Consider the following 19,765-nt stretch of genomic DNA (forward strand, 5'->3'; position numbering starts at 1 on the left):
CCCTCACTAATGACTTGTGGAACGATACGCTGGGTGGCAGAAAAGGATTCCATCCCAAGGGTACTTGGCGCGTCTTGGCATGTTTCCTGAAGGGGGGCGGGAGCTCCTTACCTGGGGAGAGACGTGATTTTCCCCCATTTCTCTATGCAGAAACGCCGAAGCCCGTTGCTTCCTCGAAGGGCTGCAAAGCCTTCGTAGGGCACACTCGATGTTCCTGTGACGAACTGCAGTAATCGGAGTCTCTGCTCATTGTTGAAACGCTCCACGGCGGCCCAGAACCAGCGGATCACAAGATGCCCATCGTGATAACCTGAGTGGAGCAGGAGGGGATGTGCAGTGGGGAGGAGGGGAGCGGATGGAATATGCATCAGCTGTGCCCTGAACGGAGCAGCAGCTCTTGATCTGCTGATTTCTCTAGTGACGGCCGTCGGTCTTCAACCTGGGTAACTAGGTCAGGTTTAAAACATGGGTGGCCCTAGAGATTATCATACGAAGTGACGCCAAATGGGTAGACAGATAAATACCTGATATCACCTAGAGACAGAATCTAAAATATGGCACAACGAACTTACTTACAGAAAAGCAACAGACTCACAGACACAGAGAATAGACTCGTGGTTGCCGAGGGGGAGGGGGGTGGGGGAAGGATGGACTGGGAGTTTGGGATGAGCAGATACAAACGATTGTATAAATAGGATATTTATACTTCAATATCCTGTGGTAAACCACAATGGAAGAGAATATGAAAAAGAGTGTGCCTATGTGTGTATACGTGTATATATACATAAACACACACACACAGACATGTATACATGACTGAAGCACTCCGCTCTAGAGCAGAAGTGAACACAACATCGGAAATCAACGATACTTCAACAAAATAAATTAAAAAAATAAAAATAAAAGCCAATTTAGAAAACAGCCATTTTTTAAATAAAGGTTTTATGTCCTCAGAGATGTCTCATTTGGATGCCAACATTCGGGCCACCAGTAGTCATTCTTGCCTGATACACATATCCTCAGGGAGTGGCGAGGCTCAAGCAAGATCTTTGGGGTTCTGAAGAGACAAAGCTCGCTTATGAATATGCTCTTTCCTTGTACTGCCTTTGCTCTGATGTCTTAGCTCCCACATAGTGTGGGAGTGTCTAGGACTTAAGAAAGGCTAGAGCTCAAGGTCAAGCTCAGAGAAGATGTGGGACTCTCCAGCAGCCCGGGGTGCCCTTGGAGCTGCTGTGCTCTGGCCAGCCCTGGGCTGAGATGAGTTGGACCCGTGTAAGAAGGTGGGAATGTAAACCAGTGCAACCACTATGGAAATCAGTATGGACGTTCCTCAAAAAACTAAATACAGAACTACCCTACGATCTAGCAATCCCACTCCTGGGCATCTATGCAGAGAAAACCATCATTTGAAAAGACACATGCACCCCAATGTTCACTCAGCACTATTTACAATAGCCAAGAACTGGAAACAACATCAACGTCCATCAACAGATGAATGGATATAAACAATGGAATACTACTCAGCTATAAAAAAGAATGAACTAATACCATTTGCAGCAACATGGATAGACCTAGAAATGATAATACTAAGTGAAATTAGCTAGACAGTGAGAGACAAACATCATATGATATCACTTGTATGTGGAATCTAAAGAAAAGATACAAATGAACTTATCTGCAGAACAGAAACAGACTCATGGACTTTGAAAAACTTATGGTTACCAAAGGGGACAGGTAGGGAGGAGGGACTAGGGGTTTGGAACTGGCTCATGCACACTGAAGTATATGGAATGAGGGGCCAGCGGGGACCTGCTTTATAGCACAGGGAACTCTACTCAGTATTCCGGGATAATCCATGTGGAAAAATAATCTGCAGGAGAATGGATGTGTGTACACGTGTACCTGAATCTCTGTGTTGTACAGCAGAAGTACTCACAAACTTGGGAATCAACTATACGTCCATAAAGCTTTAAAAAAATAAAAGAAGGATGGGGCCTGCCAGGACCACTGGGAGACCCAGCTTGGAGCAAACATTTAAGGTAAATAATTCGCCTCTGACTGCAAATGCAAGCAGCACTCAAAGATGCAAGAAATCCATGTGGGCTGGAGTGGAAAGGAAAGCTTCAGCCAAGGGAAGGGAGGTGTGAGATAAGCCGGTGGAGGGTTTGTGTGAGTGGAGGAGGGGCATAAAGAACGACAGGAATGAGGAATTGGTACTCAGGGAACAGCAAGCCGGCTAGACCAGCACAGAGGGGTCCTGCTGGGGCCTCAGAGGCCTTAACAGCGAGGCAGAGACATTGCGACCTGAAACCTCAGGTTGGTGGCTTTCCTTCCAAGCCAAGAAAGCCTAGTGGTCCCACAAAGGCTTCTTTCTACACGGCTGAGGGTCCTGGAAACAAGGGAGGCTGAGAAGGCGGGCGTGCGCCTCACACTGTCACGATGTCACATTGTAACGACAGGGGTTTCTCTGTGATATTTTATGTGATGAGAGGGTTTTCAGCGTGGAAACTCTCAGAGACCTCTTCTCTCCTCTCCCTTTTCTTTCCAGCCGCACCCGTGGCACACAGAAGTTCCCAGACCAGGGATCAAACCCGAATCACAGCAGTGACAATGCTGGGTTCCTAACCCTCTGAGCCACTGGGGAACTCCAACGACCTCTACTCTAAGTAATAAGGAGCTTGCTTGTTTTGTGGGTCAGAAAACGGCCCGAGGAAAGTCATGTTTCAGGAGGACAGCAGCCTGAGGGAAGGGGCGAGACCTAGATTTGGAGAGGACAGTCAGAGCCATGCTGCTGCCAACCAAACTGAGGGAAGAGGGCTTCAGTGCCACAGGAAGCGGGACACACGAGCCTGCCAGCAAGCCACCCAGCTCTGGGGCTGGCCCGTGGATGGCGGTGTCTTTGGAACGCATGGACACCAAGTCACGCCAGAGTCAACCAACAGGGGTTACTGTCACCTGAAGGTAAGGCCAGCTTGGAAGCTGGAGAGAAGGCAGTTAGGCACTAGAACCCGCTTTGCGCACATACGGAAGTTACGGGCAAGTTTTTTTGCATTCTTCAAAAAGTGATAATACTTTATATTTATGTGATCCGTCCACATGGAATATATATGAACATTATTCCACCATAAAAAAGAATGAAGTACTGAATCACACCACAGTGTGTACAAACCTTCCTAAGCTGAAGAAGCCAGACCCCAAAGGCCACATAAGGTGTGATTCTATTTACATGCAATAGCCAGCATGGGCACACCCAGAGACAGAACGCAGATCGATGGTTGCAGAGGTGAGGGTGGCAGGTAGGAATGGGGAGAAGCTGCTTCGTGGTTCCAGGGCTCCCTCTGGGTACGAGGAAGCGGTCTGGAATCAGCTAGAGGTGATGGTTGTGCCACCCTGTGATGGCACTAACCTTTAGAAAGGTTAACTTCGCATCAGGTCAGCTTCGCCTCAGTGACGCTCTTGAAGAAGGGAGGCACCCTGTCTGGGGGAGCAGACCCATCGCAGCCCCTGATCACTCACCTCCCCTGTACTCCGCGTTGTTCCGCCAGTCCGCCAGGTCGATCTCCGCTGTGCCAGCAATCACTAGCTCCAGCTCCCTGGCATCGAACACGGAGACCAGCCTCGAGTCCACCACCTGAAATCCAGAGAAGGCTTCAGCCTGCCAGCCCAACCACATTGCAAAGTTCCACTCATTATTTCTGTGGGTTAAGCTGGGAAGCCGATCACCATTTATACCAACCCCTCCCCCGGCCCCGCTCCGCCCGGGGTGCCCGCATGTTGAAGTTCAGAATCATGACTGCACCAGTCTGAAACACAGCCCCTTCAAGAGCTGGGAAATCAGAAAAGGTCACCTGCTTTTCACTACCTCCGCTACTCCCTCTCAGACTGATGGTGTCAACGAGTCTGACTTGACTCTCTATGTTTCCAAGTCAAAACGTCCAAGTCACTTTGACTGATTCAATAACTATTAATGTCATCACTTCACATAAATGGGCTCCTTTCTTCCACATAAAACTAGGACTTCTTTCCTAGGGATGGACATTATATATCATAACAACTGTCTTGTCTCCCCTTCTCCCCTCATCTCCTCCCTCTCTCCTTTGAAGACCTGGGAGCACCTGCTTTGCTAGGGCTCTGAGTCCTGGCTTTACCTCTCACTGACAAACGTATCAGCTATAAGTGAACACCTGCAGTGGGTGCCTTCTTTAGTCAAACCCAGGGGCCAGCCAGTGACCGACGCTGTTCTCCATTCCTACAGCAAAGAAAACCTTCTGATACCCAAGCTTTGAGCAAATTGGGACAGTCTCTTGTCTCTAAACAGGGACAATTTCATGATGTCAACGTTTGGTGCATAGGAAGGCTAGTAGTTGTCATTGTCGCCCTTTTAAAAAAACACTGATCTCTTATTTTTGACTTTTTTAAAAATATTTTTTTAGCTGCACCTGTGGCATATCAAAGTTCCTGGGCTGGGGGTTGAATTGGAGCTGCAGCCATGGACCTGCAGGATCCAAGCCACATCTGCAACCTACACCACAGCTTGTGGCAATGCCAGGTCCTTAACCCACTGAGCGAGGCCAGGGATGGAACCTGCATCCTCACCCAGACAACATGGGGTCCTTAACCTGCTGAGCCACAGCAGGAACTCCACAGCTTTTTCTAACTGAACGAAAGATTCTTTAAATTCTATAGTACTTTACAATATTCAAAAGCTATACCTACTATATAGCACAGGAAACTCTATTCAGTATTCTGTAATAACCTATATGGGAAAAGAATCTGAAAAATAGTGGATATGTGTATATGTGTAACTGGATTCACTCTGCTGTACCCCTGAAACTAACACAACACTGTAAGTCAGCTATATTTTTAATATAAAATAAAAATTGAAAGGAAAGCTTCACACACATGATTTCATACAAGTCACTGTCCTCTTGATTTACCATCTCGGCACAGACTATGTGGCACAAAGTGACACCACTGGCATGTCTCATTTCACTGTGTTTTGCTTTATTGTATCGGGCAGATGCTGCATTTTTTTCAGGTTGAAGGTTTGTGGCAGCCCTGTGTTACCAGATGATGGTCAGCATCTTTTAGTAAAAAAGTATTGATTTTTCCCCAGTCTTATTATTTGCTTTTCTGATATGCTTTTTAAAGTGAAGCATACCTAAATTATTTTCATACTGAATTTCTTAATTTTTCTGTAATGTACTTGAATTTTTCTCAATAATATTTTTTGTTTTAAAGTTTAGTGCCAAAACAGTTGTCTGTTTGTTTGTTTGGTCATGCCTGTGCCATGTGGAAGTTCTGGGGCCAGAGAGCAAATTGGTGCCACAGGAGTGACAATGCTGGCTCCTTAACCCACTGAGCCACCAGGGAACTCCCAATTTTTCTTTCCTTGCCACACCTGCAGCACGTGGAAGTTCCCTGGCCAGGGATTGAACCTGCACCACAGCAGCGACCCAAGCTGCTGCAGTGACAATGCCAGATCACTGCACCACCAGGGAACTCCTGAAATATTTCAAAATTGAGATACATACATTGCTTTTTATGTATGATGCTCCTGCACACTTAATAGACCACAAAAGTAGTATCATCATAACTTTTATAGGCACCGGGAAACTAACTTGTGTGACTTGTTTTCTGGAGATATTTTTTATTGCCTCGTCTGGAGCGGAAGCTTTACTATTTCTGATGTCTTCCTGTATAACGAAATAAAAATCTCGCCGGAGTGGGCAGTGCCCTCCAATGCCTTCATTTCACTTATGTTTATTTCACCGAGGGAAAGGAGATGCAGCCGCTCACGTCTGGACACCAGGCGCTGTGTGTTTTCACCGCTAGCACCGCGGAGCTGCACAGATGCTGGTCTTGGGGCGGAGCACAGGGCTGGTCTTCCCAGGGAGCTCCCAGCCTCATCATCTCCCCCAGGAGGTCCCCCTGCAGGCGGGTGAGGATGCGGGGCCCCTTGCCCGCCGTGTTCCTCCTCGCCCTTCTCCCCACACGGCCGGGCCGGCACCCAGGGGCTGCGTCTCACCTCGTAGAAGCCCCGCACCAGGGCCTCGGTCTGCTGCACCACGCCGCGCTCCACGCGCCACCGCACCATCCTCTCGATGTACTCTTTCTTGTTCTTCTCTGTCACCTGCGTGTTGGCTCCTCCGGATTTTAACTCCCTCTCTGTTACCTTGTGGAGAAACAAAAATCGTGATGCTTCTTTTTTAAGATGATTACATTTTTTTGTCTTTTGAGGGCTGCACCCACAGCATATGGAGGTTCCCAGGCGAGGGGTTTAATTGGAGCTGTAGCCGCCGGCCTACGCCACAGCCACAGCCACGCCAGATCCAAGCCACGTCTATGACCCACACCACAGCTCACGGCAACGCCGGATCCTTAACCCACTGAGCGAGGTCAGGGATCGAACCGGCATCCCCTCAAATACTATGCTCTTAACTCCCTGAGTCACAATGGGAACGCCACAGAAACATACTTCTTTAACTCAAGAGGCATAATGGAAATAAGAGCAAAATGCCCCTGGGTGTCCCTAAAGGGACTGGAATATCCTTCTCCTGTAGTCAGTCACATACTCGATTGCTCAAAAGCCCAATGAGATCAAACTCTTTTTAGGGCCGCATCTGCAGCATATGAAAGTTCTCAGGCTAGGGGTCAAATTGGATCTGCAGCCGCCAGCCTACGCCACGGCCACAGCAACGGGGGATCCTTAACCCACTGAACGAGACCAGAGATCGAACTTGAATCCTCACGGGCACTACATTGGATTCCCAACCCGCTGAGCCACAAGGGGAACTCCCAAGATCAAATTCTTAACAGCCACCACCTTCCCCATACACAGCAGATCACGGGCAGGAAAACAGCGGAGGGTGGGAAGACAGTTTTACAGCCAGGTGTCACAATGGCTGAAGAACGACAGCCTGACCTTGAGCAAGGAAACAGAGGACGTTGCCAGCGAGCACGTTAGGACAAGCTCGAGTCTTCAAAAAAAGTTAGGATCTGTGCTGTCTATTTTGAAATGCAAGAAGGCAGATAACATAGGAGGCATTTTATTTTATTGTTGTTTTTTGTCTTTTTAGGGCCACACCCAAGGCATATGGAGGTTGCTAGGCTGGAGGTTGCATTGGAGCTGTGGTCGCTGGCCTACGTCACAGCCACGGCAACATCAGATCTGAGCCGCATCTGCAATTTACACCACAGCTCACGGCAACGCTGGATCCTCAACCCACTGAGCGAGGCTGGGGATTGAACTTGCATCCTTATGGATGCCAGTCAGATTCGTTTCCACTGAGCCCCTACAGGAACTCCCACATTAGGCATTTTAATTAAAAAGTGTTGGGGTCTGACGGCGGTAAGCATTAATTTCTTTAATTTGCGGAAGGGGTTCACTTCGCTGCTCAAGGCTGTAAGAAAAATGAGGCACAGCTGTACTTAGATATTGGTTAAAAAACCCAATATAATTGGCACTCATGGACACAGGTACTTAAACAAAACAGTACACGGAAGTCCGGCCATTACTTTTAATTCTATCACTTGAGTGACTGTGGCTAAATATAAAACATTGGCCAATGCTAACATACTAATTGCCACTAACTATCCATATTCCTTGGAGCCTCTGGTTTTTAGCTGCGCAGTTAAAGACTTAATTTCCTGACCTCCTTTGCAGCTAAGTGTGTCAAGTAACTAAATCTGGCCAATACAGTGTAAGTGGGAGTGATGTATGGCGTTTCAGGGGGCATCCTTAAATGTGGAGGCTCCTTTTCCTGCCACTTCAGGCACGGATGTGATGGCTGGGGCGCCCTGTGCATCTGGGTTGTGAGTGTAGGGGCCTTTGTAGGGATGGCAGCCTTGGGTTGCCTGCCTCCGCAGTTTTATGTAAGAGAAACATAAACTTAATTTCAGCAGGGTCATTGGGCTTCTTCCTCAGTAGCTGAACCTAATCTTAACTAACCCTCCCAAGGAAAAGCCTATGGTGTTTTTCACCTGCATCTATCTAGCTGCTCTTTGCTGTCATAATTGGCCAAAACAAGAGCTGCAACTCAGTTTCTGAAAACCCAAATCATCATTCTGGGTGACCTCCTTTGAAGAGAAACAGGATCTGTTTCGGCTCAACACAGATACACATCATTCTAGACTGAGAACACATCTTACTGTTATCGCTGGGAACCTTTTAAACGTTCTCTGAGTTGTTCCATTCCTGCACCAGACACACATGAGGGATTGCGCTTTTGTATTTTCGACATTATTTTCCCCTTCTGATTTCATGTTTTCAGTCCTTTGTAGTTTGCTTGATTTCTTTCGAGTAGATAATACGTGTCCATGGGCCACAGTTCAAGTGGTATAAAAGGCCATACAGTGGAAAGCAAGTTTCTCTCCCACCTCACCTCCCAGCCATAGGATCTCCCCGCCTGGAGAAAAGCACCCTTACCTCCCTTCCAGGGAGGGTCAGTGATGCGCTGGAGAGTCCGTGCAGATCCTCTGCCCACAAGCGGCAGCACAGTATATACACGGTTCATCGCCATGCTTCTTTCACTTGAAAATGTACCTTGATGGTTGTTTTCTACCACTTTAGAACGGTCTTATTCTTTCTTTGTTGTTGTTCTATTACCTGTTTATTGTTTGTGATTTACATGTAAACTGGTGGCCTGGGGTGTCAGACCACACATCCTGCCGGTCCACCCTTCTTCCATTGTGTGAATGCATCCTATTTTTATTTCGCCCCTGTGTTGCTGCTGAACATTTGGATTATTTTGTTTATTTTTATTTTTTACTTTTTAGGGCCCCACCTGCAGCATATGGAAGTTCCCAGGCTGGGGCTCAAATCAGAGCAGCAGCTGCTGGCCTACACCACAGCCACAGCAACACAGGATCTGAGCCACACCTGTCACGAATACCAGAGCTCATGGCAATGCTGGATCCCTCACCCCCTGAGCGAGGCCAGGGATGGAATCCGCATCCTCTGGGATCCCAGTCGGGTTTGTAACCCGCTGAGCCAGGCCAGGGACTCCCACCTTTGGATGGTTTTAGATCCTCTGCAATGATGAATGATGCTGTGTGAACATCCTAACGCACTGGTCCTTTCAGTCAGATGTGAACGTGTCTGTAGGACAAAGTTCTGGACGTGGCTGCTGAGTCAAAGGCAGGGGCATTTAGAACAAGGGCAGGGTCCCGAAGGCACCTTTCACAGAGGGTGAAGCTGGCCTCTGCTTGCTTCCCCTTCCACTCCTGTACAGACGGCTCATTTCTCTACACCATTTTCAAAATAGAATACTGCTAAACTTTCTGTTTCTTGACAGCCTCATGAGGGAAAATGGTATTTCACCACGCTTTAATTTACATTTTAAAAAATGCATGTTCTTTGCTCACTTTCTTTGGCATTGTTGATCATTTCTCACTTATCTGCAGGACTTCTTCCTATATTGAAAGAAATAGTCTTTTGTCTGTATTGTGCATTACAGTGTAGCAAATATTATGCCATTTTTGCTTTGTTTGTGGTGTACTTTTTTCATGCGGTATTAAAAAAGTTATTTTTTTCCCCCTAGCTGCACCCTTGGCATTGTAGAAGTTTCCAGGCCAGGGATCAAACCTGTACCACAGCAGCGACCCAAGCCGCTGCAGTGACAACACAGGATCCTTAACCTGCTGCACCCCAAGAGAACGCCTTAAAAAAGTAATTTTCATTGACGATGTCAAGCTTTTATTCTATGACCACAGCAGCATTCTTTACTGCAAGATTAAAAAAAAAATGCTCTCATTTTCATCTTGTTATTATTTTTTAAGCATTCAGCTTTTTCATTCACATGGAATGAATTCAGTTTGGGATCTAAGTTTTTTAAGATGGGCACCTATTTTTTTTTTATTGTATTTTGCCAAGTAATTGTGTTTCTCTAAAACACTTACCCTCTCCTACAGGGAATATGTAAAGGATGGGCTAAAAGCAGTTAGGCGGAGGAATAGCACCTTTTGCACATTCATCTAGTGCACACGTGGACAGGTTCAATAGATTCTTGAACATATTTAAATGAGCTCTCTATAGCTGTTAAGAAGAAATATTTTTTTTCTCAACTTTCAAAGAGCATGAGGAAAGGCACTCGAATCCTGACATTTTCCAGGACCTGTCCAAGATTCTTGACTGAGATGGGGAGCTTGGTGGTCGCAAGGTTCAGTGTAGAACTCTCACCCAGGGACTCAGCACACTGTCCACAGCCATGCAGTGTACTCACAAAGCATCCCGGCTTATTTCTCATCATTTCCCATTACAAATCATACACATCGTGGGATTTTGGGATCGCTTATAAATGATGTTCTCAAGTTAACTGTTAAATCTGCTCAGGCTATGGCTCGTCTGATAAAACTGTAAATCAGAAGATTCCATGTTCTGTAAGTGCTGGTAGAAAAATATTGGGAAGCTTATTTTTACTAAATAGTAATGAGATATAGACTTATCTAAATGCTGGTAATTAAAAGAAGTACTGTTGTGTTGCACACATAAGAGAAATACCTTACAGATATGTTGCACACTTTACAAAAATGCTTTTGATCCATGATCACATTTGACTTTCAAACAACCCTATAAATTAGATTTATGTCATAACTCAAAAAGAAGGAAGATGATACTGGTACCTTTAATAAAATGAGTAGACCTCAAAAATTGTTTTTTGAATGAATGGTAGCCCTTGTTTTTAAACACAAAGTCCCATTTCTATATGATACAGCAATATACATCCACTTCTGTGTATATATCCAAAAGAATTGAAAGTAGGGACTTGAACAGATATTTGTATACTTATGTTCATAGCATCACTATTTAGCAGCATTAAATAGCCAAAAGGTGGAAGCATCCTAAGTGTCCATCAACAGATGAACAGCTAAACAAAATATGGTCTTTAATACTGTGGAATATTATTCAGCCCTAAAAAAGGAGGATAATCCCATCTCATACTATGATGCGGATGGACCCTGAAGACATTACGGCAAGTGAAATAAGCCAGTCTCAGAAAGACAAACACTATGATTCCACTCATATGAGGTACTTAGAATAGTGAAGTGCATTGAAAAAAAAGTAGAATGGTTGCCAGGGACTGGGGAGAGGGAGAAATGGGGAGCTGTTATTTAATGGGCACATTTCCAAGTTTGTAAGATGAAGAAGTTCTGGAGATGGGTTGCACAACACTGTAGGTGTCCTCAACACTACGGGACGAGCTGCGCCCTTAAACATGGGGAAGGCGGTAAATTTCATGTTACGTGAATTTTCCACAGTAAAAAGCAAAATGTCTTTTCTAAGGCCCACATCTCTCTTTCTTTTCTTTCTTTCTTTCTTTTTTTTTTTTTGGCTGCACCCTGGCATGCAGAAGTTCAAGGGCCAGGGATTGAACCTGTGCTACAACAGTGACCCAAGCCCCTGCAGCAACAATGCTGGATCTTTAGAAAAAAAAAAAAAAAAAGCATGAAATAATTCCATTTGCGGCAACATGGGTGGGCCTAGAAATTACCATACTAAGTGAAGTCAGACAGAGAAAGACGAATATATGTGGTCCCTAATACATAACATCTAATAAAAATGATATAATAGCCCTTACGAAATAAAAACAACTCAAAGATTTTGAAACCAAACTTAGGTATCCCAAAGGGGAAACGTGGAGGGGAGGGGATAAATTAGGGGATGGGGACTGGGGCATACCCACTACAATGTAAGAAATAGGCAGGTAACAAGGAATCCATTGCAGAGCACAGGGAAATTTACTCGGTGCTGTGCAATAACCGACATGAGAAAAGAACCTGGAAAGGAATGGATATGAGCACATGCACGCCTGACTCGCTTTGCAGCATATATGCCTGAAATGAGCACAACCTCCGCGCCCCCCAAGAGCTCCAGGCCCCCATCGCACAAACCTGTCCAAAAACTTCTTCGTTGACCGTGAACGTGAGGTCGAGGATGTCTGTGATGTTGTGGTCCTTCATCCACTGCAAGCTCTGGTGGAATTCCTCATCCAGGTACTCCAGGTCACTCAAGTCGCAGGGCCTGGGCACATTCGCGGGGGGACGAGGAAGCAGGCGGTTCAAGGGACAGCGGCCCAGACCTTGTGCCTCAACGTGCTTAGGCCACCCCCGGCTAAAGCCACACGCCCTTATTATAACAATGCGACACGTTTGTGTGTATGGATGAATCTCTTTAGTTCATGTAGGAATTTAATTGGAAAAGGAAACTTCAAGTGTTTACAATAATAAACACAAAACAAGGATGGACTCAGGGACCGCCCCCCCCCCCGCCCGCCTCCCGCCAAGGTCATTGGAGAGGAGCGTTATTTGAAAGTGTGGAAACAACCTAAATTGTTGACAGATGAATGGATTAAGAAGATGTGGTACATATACACAATGGGATACTATGCAGCCATAAAAAAGAACAAAATAATGGCATTTGCAGCAACATGGATGCAACTAGAGATTTTCATACTGAGTGAAATCAGTCAGAAAGTGAAAGACAGATACCATGTGATGTTTATATGTGGAATCTAAAATATGGCACAAATGAACCTATCTACGAAACAGAAACAGACTCACAGACATGGAGAACAGACTTGTGGTTGCCAAGGTGGGGGGGCGTGGGATGGACTGGGAGTCTGGTGGTGGCAGATAGGAACAATTACAGTTAGAATGGATAAGCAATGAGGTCCTGCTGTATAACGCAGGGCACTATATCCAATCTCTTGGGATAGAACATGATGGAAGACAGTGTGAGAAAAAGAATATATAAACATATATATATATATATATGACTGGGTCACTATGTTATATAGCAGAAATTGACACGACACTGTAAATCAGCTATATATGTTAGTAAAAAAGAAAAAAATCCTCAAAAAACCCCATTATAGACATATCAATCCTATTTAGACGTTTCCTTTAATGTTTGTAGTACTGCTATCATTATTTATAGAACTGATTTATACCCATTATGCCATGTTCTCCTACATTCACTCAACATCTCCAAATGCCTTATTGCACTAAAAGGTTTATGTGATGGCTAAGCAGTTGGAAAAGTAACCAGGGTTGATTAGGACAAAATGGGGATAAAAGGACCAGAGGTGCCAGGGAGGCCAGCGTCTGCGGTCGTACGGGCAGGGCCGAGTGGCCACTTACAGTCTCAGGAGTGCCTTGTAGAAGGGCCTTGTGAAGAAAGCGTCCAGAAGGTACTGATGGATCAGAGCCAGGCCTAGGATTCGGCCACTAAACCTGAACCTGGAACACAGACAAGGCAGAGCGAGTGAAGGGCAGGTGGGAAATGACACTGTTAGAGATTTCCACTGTCACTTGACGTGTTTCTTCACAGCGCTCATCCTAAGCCACTTAAACAACTTGCCCACTGACGCAAGGGTGGTACCCATCCTTACTCGTGAGAGCAAACGCACGTGAACTTGGTATGTACTGAAGCAACCTCCTCTCTTCCAAGTACCCAAAGAAAATCATTTTGCTGGACTCCTCAGACCTGAGGGTATAAGGACCCAAGAGAAGAAAAGCACTGGTGAGGGGCCCTCTAGAACCCTAGACACACAGCCCACACTGAACCTGAGGCCCTGAACCCAAAGATAGAGAAAGTTTTCTGGACCCCGCTTCCTTATGCATTCAAGCCTTCCATACATGCCACCTGAAGGTCTAAAGATGCTGTGCTGGGAGGTGGGGGGTTGAAGATCCGTCACACATGGCGGTCGCACTCAGGCATCACACTGTGACAAGCGGTAAGCAGAGCCTGTATCCCCACACACGAAGGACAAGACCTCTGTTGGGAGAACTGGTCACGGAGACCTGGTCACCTCCAGACACAAAAGCCTTCTTGGGCCAAACAGCTTCCTGGCATCTTTGCTGGCAACCTGCCTAGCTGCATGCTGCACCTCCTGGGAGCTTGAACCTACGGCTGCCCTGCTCCTAAAACAGCTTCCCGTCTGCCTGGCCTGGTAAGCTGTTTCCTCACCCTGTGCTCTGTCCACCTCTGATGCCCACCTCCATGCGGGGCTCTCTCCTGTCTCCTTCTGTCTAACTAGAGTTTCACTTAAGCATGGACTTTGTGATTTTTCTCAGAGCCTCCCACTTGGAATTTCCAGGTAACCCATCTCTGCTACCTTGCACGAGGCTCTTTTTAGACTCAAAAGGTTTCAGACTCTAACTGCTATAAAAATGGTTTACAGGAATAGATTATCTGATTCTGTGATAAGTGTAAGCAGTACTTCAAATTGCCAGATTTAAAAGTGTCAATTTTTGGAGTTCCCTGGCGGCCTAGCTGTTTAGGACCGGGCATTGTCAATGCTGTGGTCTGGCTCACTGCTATGGCCTGGGTTTGATCCCTGGCTCGGGAACTTCTGTATGTCACAGGTGTGGTCAAAATGAATAAATAAATAAGTAGACAAATAAAAGTAGTTGATTTTTTTAAATTAAAAAAAGATTTATGGCCACACCCACAGCAGATGGAAGTTCCTGAGCCAGGGGGATTGAATCTGAGCTGCAGCTGTGACCTATGCCACAGCTTTGGCAATGCCGGATCCTTGACCTACTGCACCAGGCCAGGGATTAAACCTGCACCTCTGCAATGACCCGAGCTACTGGAGTCGGATTCTTAAACCACTGCGCCACGATGGGAACTCCTCCCAGTTGATTCTTTTTGCATGAAATACCATGTAAATATTATTCACTCTGGAGAGACCAGAGGCAAGCAGAACCTCAGTAACGGTGCTCTGGGGGCCCCTGGATGGGAAGGCTCACGGGACAAGTCCTTGAGGCCAGGGTGCTCCACTGGTCCTGCCTTCCCCACGCTCTTTCCTGACCCCCCCAATAACCAATGGGCCCCTAATATGGTGGCCGCAATCCTGCGTAGCCCATGCAGGTTCACGCACTCTAACGGATTCTAAGGCGTCACAACTGATGCTCCCAACAGCAAGGTGGGCTGTGACCATGCAGCGGAGACAGCAAGGCCACCCCAAGTGGGGAGAGAGCAAACATCAGCACAGGGGTGCCTGCTCAGAGCTCGCCGTACTTAGAGGTGGCCCTGGAACACATGGTAAAGAGAAGCGGTCATCTCAGCAGGCAGGCCGCAGAAATGCAGTAGGTGAGATTATGATGGGAGAGTTCTCTTTTCAGCTCAATGTTAAAAAATTGATTATCTGGATAAATTATAAATTCTCCAGCAAAATATAAATTATTCAAGTCTCCTCAAGAAAGAGTAAAAACTTAAATAGGCAACTAACCAGAGCGTAAATAGAAAACTTTGAAGAAAAAGTTCTATATCCAAAATTGATGACGGGACTATCCACACAGGGGCAGAAAACACCCCCACTACTTAGATAGTTCCAGAAAGCAGAAAAGAGTGGAAAATGTCTTAATTCATCATTACGAGCGACCATAAAGTAGAATCTGCAAAAGAGCGAAGGAGAGAAAACTAAAGACACCTCATACACACAAATGTCACAAATAAAACCCAGGAAACATGACCGGTCCACCCCCCAAATGACACCAAATGATTAACGGTGTTGGATTTCGGGAAACTAAGGACAGTTTACTCTTAGGCATTCGATTATTAAAATCAATTACAATGTCAAAAGCCAAAAACTAGGCGGCTTTTCTATTTTGTTAGAAGTTGAAAATTACTTGAAAATATCCACCATCAATTTCTGAAGGGAAAGAAAAAATCTTTGTAGTAAACCAGGAATCGAAGAAAGCTTTCTTACATAACAAAGAACCTTGATCTCAGTGTTACACTTGACAGTAAAAATACAGAAGGATGTTGGCTCTCACCTCTCTTCACAATATTCCATTTGTTAAAATCACTGTGATCCATTACAAATGGAAAACGGGGAACAGATTAGAAATAACTTTCATGAATGTAATTCAGAAAGATGCACGTGTCCGTATGTTCGCAGCAGCACTATTCGCAATAGCCAAGCCATAGAACACTCTAAACGTCCATCGACAGAGGATTAGATAAAGATGAGCCACCAAAGAGAATGAAATAATGCCATTTACGGCAGCACGGATGGACAGAGAGATGCTCACACTCAGTGGGATAAGTCAGAAGAAGACGTACAAATGCCATAGGATATCACTTGTATGTGGAGTCTAAAATACGACACTCACAGACATGGGAACAGACTTGTGGTGGCCAAGGGGGTGGGGAGGCAAGAAGGATGGAGTGGGGGTTAGGGGTTAGCAGATGCAAACCATTATACATAGAACGAATAAACATCAAGGTCCTACTGTATAGTACAGGGAACGACACTCGATATCCTGTGACAAATCATAATGGAAAAGAACATTTAAGAAAGAACATATGTATATGTATAACGGAATCACTTTGCTATTGAGCAGGAACTAACACATTATAAGTCAACTGTATTTTAATTAAAGAAATAACCTCTATTGAATGCCTATGGGTCCAACACATTCTATGTTAGCTCATCAATCCTTGCAACAGCTCTAGTTGATGACTCCGGCTATCCTCACTTCACAAGCAGTCAAGGGTCAGCCATCGGCCCTGGCAAGTGGTACAGTGAGGACACCGTCCCATACATGCCTGATGCCAGGCTGAGCCTTTTCCTTTGTGTCCACATGGAGAAGCCGGGCCGTTGAGAGGTTAATCCTCGGGGCCAGGGGCCAGGCTGCCTGGCGTGTGACCTCGTGCAAGGACTTCACCTCCTTGTCTTCACTCCTTCTTCTGGAAAGCGGCACTCTTTACCTGTTGGCTATTATTATTTTATGTTGACATCTGACCCCACTTTGAGCCTATTAGAAATCCACTGGTTAAAGGAAACTTCAACAAGCATGAGCCAAAGGGGGAGTCCAACATAAGACCCCAGAGGTGTCTTGAGGAATCCAGGGTCAGGAATGCAGCTGGGCGTATCACAGCTGGAGTGATGTCTCCCTCCCTCATTCTGTATCTCCTCTTAGCTCCTTGCTGTGCACACCTGCTCCTTTTTTCCCCTCCCATTGCCACACCGCCCATGTCTTTCAGCCTGGAGTTCAGGCTCCTAGAGACACCAACTTGACTCCCTCTGATCTTAGGTCCAGATTTCTCCTAGTTCAGGTCGGGTGCCCACCCTGGACCAATCATGAGTGGTCAGGAAAGCAGGGTCAGGGGATAAGCTGCCAGAGTCTGGTGTCGCGCTCAGCGCTTAGCAGCTAGGACTGCTGCCTCTCCTCCGGGAAGGAAGGGGGATCAGATGGAGGGTGGCAGATGGGGCTGTTTTTAGCATAGGGCACTGCCATGCAGACCCCTGATGGAGAATTATCTCCTTTGAATGGAGCAGGGCATATGATGGCATTTCTAAAGACAAAACTATATGGGTTTCACAGGCTGATGGGGGCAACTTGGAGGCCTGCAATATTTTCTTATAGCCGTGCAAGCAATCTCTGATAATGTGGTTTGGCTTTGTCTAAACACAGACAGGATGGCTTGTGGCCAAACCAGTACCTATAGCAAAATGTATTCCAGAATGAACTCTAACCTAGGATGTGTTTGTGTAACGCCTAGCACAGTGACCATACAATTCAAATCCAAACAACAGCTTAAAAGGCAGAGATTAGAATGGAAAGCCTCTCCCTGGTGATTGTCCCTGCAGTGACAGTCTCACGAATGAGAAAACACCTGCCAGGGCTTGGGTACCTCCTTTGTTATCTCACCCAGCCTGAACAACTGCTTGCTGGGAAATTGAAACAGTCAATTTCAATGGGTAGGAATCAGGAGGTGGAAAGAAAGTCTTTTGCCTCTGGATTGATAATTGAAAAAACTATCCAGATAACTTAAGAAAAAAAAAAAAAAAAGGGAGTTCCCGTCATGGCTCAGTGGTTAATGAACCTGACTAGTCACCATGAGGTTGCGGGTTTGATCCCTGCCCTTGCTCGGTGGGTTAAGGATCCAGCATTGCTGTGAGCTGTGGTGTAGGTTGCAGACGAGGCTCGGATCCCATGTTGCTGTGGCTGTGGTATAGGCTGGCAGCTGTAGCTCCGAGTGGACCCCTAGCCTGGGAACCTCCATATGCTGCAGCTGCGGCCCTAGAAAGACAAGAGACAAAAACAAAAAAAGAAAAAAAAAGGTTCTAGTTTGCTCTAAGTGATTTGGCACAGATCAAGAGTTCCAAGGATGAATGGAAGTGAGTCCTTACAGAAAGATCAGCCTCCCCCTCCCCTGCCCAAAGTGGGCATGTATTAGTTTACCATCCAGGCCCAGGGGTCTCCAGTTTGAGAGCCCCCACGTGTGACACTCCTGGGCCTTAGGCCCCCTTTTCTCTCAGGGGACCCGTGAGGGTTTCATCGGATACAGGCTGGGACTTGGGACCCTTGGCAGCAGTGGCTGCACAGCTTTTGCACCCAGAAAACAACTCCCCTAGGAACAAAACACAAGAAACCAGAAGAGACTAAAAATGACTGTGTGCGCCGCAGTTGGGGCAAATTATGGGCCGGAAGATACAACAAACTAAGAATCCAACTGCCACGTCTGAAGAGCTGAGAGCAAAAGCAGGATGTCAGGACAGAAGTAGGGTACTGCGCATGCCCCTTGCACACAACACCACCAAAGGGGTGGGCAGAGCACCTAAACCACCTCTGTGGCCTGACCCCTGGACCCGTCCCTATCCTTACCCCGTATAGGGGACCAGCTGGCTTCTCCCAGGGAGGAGAACCTGTTGCCTGTTTTTGCTCTCCCTCCAGCGGCGGCAGTGGCCCCAATAAAGCCGTGCCTGAATTTCTTGCCTAGAGGCCAGCTGCTCCTGGGTATGGTATGCCTCTTTTTTTTTTTTTTTCAGAGCTGCCACTCTTTTTTTTTTGCTTTTTGGGGCCACACCTGCTGCACGTGGAGTTCCCAGGCTAGGGGTAGTTCAGAGCTGCAGCTGCCGGCCTACGCCACAGCTACAGCAACTCGGGATCCGAGCCGCATCTGCGACCTACACCACAGCTCATGGCAACACCGGATCCTTCACCCACTGAGTGAGGCCAGGGATGGAAAAGAGCCTGCATCCTCATAGACACTAGTTGGGTTCATTACCACTGAACCGCAGTGTGAACTTGCTGGGGCTGCCCCTCTTAAAGCCGTTCTGATCTCAGCACGTCCCCAGGGAGGGCTACTGTGCAGCAGGTTCTGAGGCCGCCGCCCTGGGCCCCAGGCTCTGCCCCAGATGAGCTTGACTGAGTGGCTCTGCCCGTTTTTAATTTGCTGGCAGGAAAACAGCTCCGCCGTGTTGACCTGCTCTGGTGAGAGGGGCCTTGCAGCAGAGTCTATGGGGCCCTGAGAGTCTCACGGGTCTGCTTCTGAAGTTTACTCATTGGCTTTTCATCCCCAGGCTGGCCAAGTCCCGGTGGGCGTAGGGGGCCGCTACCCTCAGGCATTCACATCTGAACCTCAGTGCTGTCGGCCACTTGCTGGGCTGTTCTCCTGCTTCTCTTGGGCTGTATTATTTCTGGGGACCCCAGATTCCCTGCTTGCAATCTGCCTTCTGTTGGCCCCTCTTTGTGAGCATGTGGCACAGGCCCACGTGGTGAGATTCTGGCGAGGGGCACCGGGCCACTTCTCTTCACAGGTAAATCAGCAGATTCACGCACATGCCAGCTGGAGGACAAGAGGAGACAAAGCATGCCCCCAGGCGTGTCTCAATCCTCGTGCCAGCTGCATCAGGCTGGGTCCCACTGGGCCCTCCCCCACCCCAGGTGCTAGATGGCGGGTCCCAATTTTTTCTCCAGTCTGGCCACCTGAAGAACGTGACACTCTGATGGATCAGGAAAACGAGGC

General features: G+C 47.0%; 1 protein-coding gene across 14 annotated transcripts in view; it reads right to left on the reverse strand.

Annotated features, from left to right (window-relative positions):
* The window catches only part of HECW1 (HECT, C2 and WW domain containing E3 ubiquitin protein ligase 1), a 405,784-nt gene that overhangs the window by 5,967 nt on the left and 380,052 nt on the right, over positions 1-19,765 (reverse strand). For all 14 annotated transcript variants that reach the window (XM_085005939.1, XM_021079146.2, XM_021079149.2 and 11 more), the window contains 5 exons: positions 13,141-13,239; positions 11,893-12,022; positions 6,029-6,175; positions 3,517-3,631; positions 112-310 (listed from right to left, as the gene is read on the reverse strand). In XM_085005939.1, the coding sequence (XP_084862065.1) occupies positions 112-310; positions 3,517-3,631; positions 6,029-6,175; positions 11,893-12,022; positions 13,141-13,239 (690 nt within the window). The remainder of the gene's footprint in view (positions 1-111; positions 311-3,516; positions 3,632-6,028; positions 6,176-11,892; positions 12,023-13,140; positions 13,240-19,765) is intronic.

This window comes from Sus scrofa, chromosome 18 (genome assembly GCF_054392235.1).
Source record: "Sus scrofa isolate SSC_HxYL_T2T_F1_AM1 chromosome 18, Sscrofa_HxYL_maternal_Yorkshire_Landrace_v2.0, whole genome shotgun sequence".
NCBI lineage: Eukaryota > Metazoa > Chordata > Mammalia > Artiodactyla > Suidae > Sus > Sus scrofa.